This window comes from Crocuta crocuta, unplaced genomic scaffold (assembly GCF_008692635.1).
Source record: "Crocuta crocuta isolate KB4526 unplaced genomic scaffold, BGI_CrCroc_1.0 scaffold675, whole genome shotgun sequence".
NCBI classification, from domain to species: domain Eukaryota; kingdom Metazoa; phylum Chordata; class Mammalia; order Carnivora; family Hyaenidae; genus Crocuta; species Crocuta crocuta.
The window spans coordinates 1,964,000-1,969,742 of NW_027528796.1; the positions used below are offsets into that span (position 1 = coordinate 1,964,000).

The 5,743-nt window shown below is 67.2% G+C and overlaps 1 protein-coding gene across 4 annotated transcripts in view; it reads left to right on the forward strand.

The window, feature by feature from the left end:
- Positions 1-2,575, forward strand: part of CFAP410 (cilia and flagella associated protein 410) — an 8,985-nt gene extending 6,410 nt beyond the window's left edge. For 3 of the 4 annotated variants that reach the window (XM_077755421.1, XM_077755422.1, XM_077755424.1), the window contains exons 6-7: positions 160-250; positions 2,095-2,575. In XM_077755421.1, coding sequence (XP_077611547.1) covers positions 160-250; positions 2,095-2,226 — 223 coding nt within the window. In that variant the 3' untranslated portion in view covers positions 2,227-2,575. The other variant, XM_077755423.1, reaches the window with a different exon arrangement.
- Positions 2,576-5,743: the final 3,168 nt, after the last annotated feature.

The following is a 5,743-nucleotide window of genomic DNA, read 5'->3' on the forward strand; positions in this document are numbered from 1 at the left end:
CCCCCCCCCCCCCCCCCCCGCCCCTCCCTCGCTGTGCCCCTCCAGAAACATCACTGAGTGGCAGTTTGCCCTCCCGCTGTGCTCCGAGCCTCTGGGGTTCGGTGTGGGGCCCCGAGCAGGTCAGGCCTCACACGCCCCGTGCTCCCTCTCCACCGGCAGCGTCCGGGGCCAGCTCGGCCTGAAGCCCCCTTCCCGGGACCGGTTCCCGTCCTTCTCACAGAGGGAAGCCGCGAGCGGCCGCAGGAACAGGGTGAGTGTGATGAAGGCAGCCCGGCGGGGGGTGGCCGCCGCCTCCCTCTGCCCAGGGTGAGGAGAGTGGGGGGTGGAGACACGCAGGGAGGGACTCAGAGCCAGGCGGGAGTGGGGATGCCAGCTCTGAGCTCGGTGGGAAGGAGCAGGCCCCAGAGAGACCCCCCCCCCAGGCAGTGGGCCTGTGCAGGCCGAGCTGCAGGCGAGCCCTGGGTCTGCCCCGGGTCTGCCCTGGGGGCGGGGAGGCTGCCATGCAGGCTGCAGGGGTTCGCTGCTGGGGGGCAGCGGAGGGGGGGGGGCTCCGGCCTGCAGGTGGACTCAGCCCTCACCCCTGTGAGGGGTAACAGGCTGACAGGAAGTAGGTTACGTGGCAGCTCGGTCAGAGACCCCGGTGCTTTCCAGGTGTGTCTGCCTCTGTGTCGTTCCGGCCAGTCCTAGGGCTCGGCCCCCTGCTGGCCGGGGCTGGCACTCCCACCCAGGCTCACGCCATTTCTTCCTGCGTGTCCTCTCGTGGTAAAGGGCGGCCACCCCGAGTGTCCCCACACAGCAGGCCCGGCTTCCTCAGCTGCAGTTGCTCACGTCCCGGGTGGGAGCCGTGATTGGCCAGGACGGGGTCACTGCCGTTAGCTTGGCCCGTGGGTTCCCTGCCGCCTGGTCACGTGGGAGTGGGCTGGCTGAGCAGAGCCGTGGGACGGGGGCGGGCTCACGAGGGAAGGGCTCCACAGCAGGGGGACGGGGCCGCCAGCACCCCCTTGGAACTTGCCAAGATTGTGGGGAGCAAAGAGGGAGAAGGACAGGCCCTGTCTTGGGGAGGGGCCGGGCCGGGCCAACCCACCCTCTGGGAGGCGTGTTCCCCCAGAGCTGCCGACAGAAGTGACCACAGACTGAACGTCGGTCTTGACAGCTACCCCAGGCCTGGGGACCACGCCCCCCACAACTGTCCCTTGAAGTGTGTGTACATGGGGTCAGCTCAGCGGTCTGTGTGCACACTTCTGTGACAAATTCAGGAGGAACCCCCCCATACACAACCCCAGAGGGGGAAAGCCCCTGCAGGCAGGGCGAGGCCTGAAGCTCCCTTCTTCGCAGGCCCAGGCCTCTGGAGGGCACTGGGTGGGGGTGGGGAGGCCGACACTGAACACTGACCCAGCTCGGTGCCTTCCACAAACGCAGACTCAGGGCCATCAAACCAACTTCTGGGGACGGGAAGGAAGGAGGCCCTGGGTCTGCTCTGAACGTGGACCCGGATGGAGGCTCCACCCTCCCCGGGGTGGGGGGCAGGGGGTCCTGCGAGCCTAAATGCAGACGGCCCGGCAGAGCCTAGAGACAGAGCCTGGAGAGGAGGGAGATGGGGACGGAGCAGGACGCCTGAGTGTTGCCGGGGCGGGGGTGGGGGTGGGGGGTCAGCGCCCTGGTGCCCAGGGGCTCTGTGGCTCAGCCCCAGTGTGACCCCCTGTGCACGTCACCTCACTCACAGCATCTCTCCTGTCCCCTCACCAGAAGAAGGAGCTGGGGAAGTCTCCTGTGCAAACTCCTTTCTTGCTCAAGTGCAGGTAGAAACCTGTGGAGGATGCACGCGTGCACACCCATAGCACACGTCAGCACACGTGTGTCTGATCACGTTACTGATCACCGTCCTGGGCCACTCAGCCCCCTTCTGAGCCCGCTGCGTGTGACTCAGCTGTGTCACCGCAGCTGTGTGACCAAGGGCTGGCTGCTTAGCTCTCTGGGCGGTGCCCGCCGGCGGCCGCGGCTCTGTCCACCTCAGTGTCTGCCCCGTGTGTCTCCTGTTGCCTGGAAGGCTGGTCACCCGGGACGTGCACTCAGCCAGTGGCTCTGTGTCCCCAGAGCAACGTGCTGACCGCCATCCTGCTGCTGCTGCGGGAGCTGGACGCCGAGGGGCTGGAGGCCGTGCACCAGGCTGTGCTCAGCCGGCTCCAGGCCCTGCACAAGCCGGAGCCGCAGGAGGACATGGACTGACCGTCAGCCGGAGCCCGTCGGGCCCTCCTCCCGGGACCCTGTGCCCCAGCATCTGGGGGGCGCGTGGCCCGCAGCCACAGCCTCCACTGCACCCCCGCCGGGGGCCCGCACATAGCTGAGTTCCCCCCGCAGGCCGTGTGCCCGGAAGCTCAGCCCCGCCTGGGAAGGCCACGCCCTGGGCGTAGCCAGTGCCGGGCACGAGCGGGAAGGGCATCGGCGCTGTGCCAGGCGCTCCGCTGTGCGGGGCCCAGGCGTGTGCAGCCTGTGCGGGGGGGCCCCGCCTCACCCCTCCCCTCTTCTCGAGGTGGCATTGCAGCCAGTCTCTCTAATAAATATCTTCCCAAAGTTCGATCTGGAAGCAGACGTTTCCTAGGAGACGGATGTGGCCTTGACATTGCTTTGAAGCTAAGGGCCATTGTGCACATTTCCCCCGTCGGCTCTCCCACCCGGTTACGGCACAGATTCTGCCCGCAACGGCCGCCTTCTAGAACGGTGCCGTCCTCGAAGCAGGAGACCCACTGGGCCTCCGCCCTCCACCCTCTGCCGCCCTCCGCCCTGCGCCGCCCTGCGCCCTCCACTGCCCACTGCCCGATGCCGGGGTGTTTTGTTCAGCAGGATGCAGAGGTTTGCACAGCCCTGCGGGGAGGGGCCAGGGCAGGGAGAATTCTGTCTGGGGAGTCAGATGCAGCCGTGGGTCAGGCAGCGGGGCCAGAGAGGACACCTGGAAACCGCATCTGCAGCGTGTCCTCCGTGGGCAGAGCCACAGCCCGGGGACCCGCCTCCTGCCCCCCACCCACTGAGGGCACCACCTCAGGCCGGGGGAGCCGTGGCCCCTGAGCCCTTAGTCTTACTGGTGCTGCAACAGCCGGGACAGGAGGGGGGTTTGCTCTGCCCCCGTCCCCATATGTCCATGTCTCTGCGAAGTGCGTGTGCGAGGCCCCCGATGGGGCGACAGTGTGGGGAGACCGAAGGGGAAGCCGCGCTCGGGCAGGCCGTGCTCACACGGCCCTGGCTGCGCTGGGCGGGTGGTGGATCTCTGGTGTTGTAGCTCCTCGGGACCTGGGTGGCGGAAGCAAGGGGTCGCCACGGGGGGGGGCGTCTGGAAGGGTGGCCGCAGGACCCGCACGTGCCTCTGTCATACGAATGGACGGTTGTCAGACACTCAGTAAAGCGTCTTTGTTAGAGCCGGTCGGGGTGGTTATGTGAGATCAAGAACATCCTCCCTTTCCCGCCCACCAGGCAGGGCTCGAGCCAGCTTCCCGCCTGCCCCACAACCTCCGCTAGTGACCTTGCATTAGCCCGAGGCTTCTGCCGCAGGCAGCTCAGAAGGTCCTGAAGCCCAGGGGAGACCACACCTGGCTGACCGTCCGTCCGGGCTGTCCTTGAGCCAAGGACCCAGCTAGGCCGTGCCCGCGCCCCTGAGCGTCCACGAGGTCACAGTCGGGGGCGTTTGAGGCCTCTGTGCTTGTGGTGCCCCAGGAGGCCAACGCCGGCTCCTTGCCGGGGACAGAGTCCCGAGCGGACTCCGGCCCCAGCTGAGATCTGCCGCCTGCCAACAGCCCCTCCCAGGCATGGCCCCCCGCCCGCTCGCCACAACCTCCCTGCACAGCAGGGCCCACAGGAGGGACCCGCCGCCCCAACCATGTGCCCGACATGCCTGCCTCCCAACCACATGCACGTCAGGCTTAACCGAGAGTCAGACTTGTCAGGGCCTTGACTGTGGGCTCCCAGGCCCGCCGCCCCCGAGCAGACCACACAGCATGTCTGCTGTCGGGCACAGAAGCCTCTGGCATTTGCCCGGAGCCTCCCTGGGTGGTGTTCAGAGCCCCCCCCCATCCACGCACACACACGCACACACACCTGCACGCGCACGCATGCAAACACATGCATGCACACACGCGTTGAGAAATAGAGAAGTGATTTCCAGGGGTCTCACGCCTGCCCTGGCTCCCACAGTGGCAAGCCCCTGGCCCTGGGCACAGAGGGCATATCTGTCAGCGCCCTGTGGTCAGGCTCCTGGCGCCACACCCCCCCCCTGGCACCTTCGGGGGACGTGGGCTCCACACCTGACACCTCGTCATCATGCTAGCCTCACACATGTCCTCGAAGCTGAGCTGGAGGGCAGAGCTTGGGTCTGGGTTTCGAGGCCTGCTCCCCAACGTGGGAAGGCCCCAGGACAGCCAGGCCCAGGGGGCTTCCTCCAGGACAGGGAGCCCCCCCCCCTGCTTGGGGGGCCAGGGCCGGGCTGCAAGGAGGAGCCAGGGGACAGCAGGGGCGGGGCCCGGACACCTCGGCCTCCTGCAGCGGCCGCAGCCTGCGTCCCGGGAAGAATGCGCTGCAGGAGGGGACGCCGGTGCGGGGCCGGGCCCTGTCGCTGCTGAAGCTTCGCTGAGCGCCTGTTTGCCAGCATCTCCAGGCGCTGCACGTTCAAGAAAGAGCAGTCAGAACATCCTGGAAAGTTAGGCTCCCAGGGCCCTCCAGCTCCCTCCCCCAGGCCGGGCACTGGGCACACTGGGCGGCCTCACCAGTACTCAGAGGCCAGGGGTGGCTGGAAGCGAGGTCAGCAGGGAGCGAAGCCTGGGCCAGCGTGGCCGCTGGGCTGGGCGTGGCCTTGCGGCTGTACCCTGGAGGGTGTCTGCCACAGCCAGGGTCTCCCCCCAGAGCCCCCAGGCACACGGCTAAGTCCACACACGTGCACTCACACGCACAAACATCCACACAGGTGCTCAGGCACGCACACTAACGTGCACACGCACTCGCACATGGGCGTGCATGTGTGCACGTAGTCAGACACTCATACTAATATGCATGCACAGACATCCACATGTATACTCAGACCCACATACTAACGTGCACACACGCATTTACACACGGGCGTGCACTTTCAGGCACACACATATACACACTCATGCATTCACACACATACACACTCAGGTTTCTGGGATCCTGCAACTTGTCCCTGGTCTCTCGAGACAGCCGTTCAAGCACGTGGGGCCCCTTCCTTGGGCTGCCCCAGGACCACCTACCCTCACGGCAGGCAGGGCAGACCACAGGGGCCCCGGCTCCCAAACCGGGCACCCGGCAGCCCTCAGGCTGGGTCAGACCCAGGGCCTGGAGCCAGGCTGAGAATGCTGCCAGGACTGGGGGAGGCCAGGCCCGTGTGCAGGTCGGGGCCACCCCCAGCCACCTCCGCCGAGAAGGCCACACAAGGCCTGCTTTCCCGAGAGCCGCACTCCACAGTCAGGGTGACTTTATTTCTAGAAAAGGTGACAAGCTCCTTTCCTCCACAGTGGCCAGTGCACACAGAAGCAGGGTCCCAGCGGGGCCCATGGACAGTGGCGTCCCTGCACGGATGCCCCTCACTCCCCCGGGCCAGCACGTGGGTGCCCCCCAGCGGGCAGCGGGGACGGGGGTAGGGGGGTAGCCCTGGAGCCAGGCCGAGGGCCGCAGCCCCTGCCTGCCCACCGCCCACCTGCTTGCAGGCTCAGGGGAGGGAAGGGAGAGGGCGGGGGTGGGG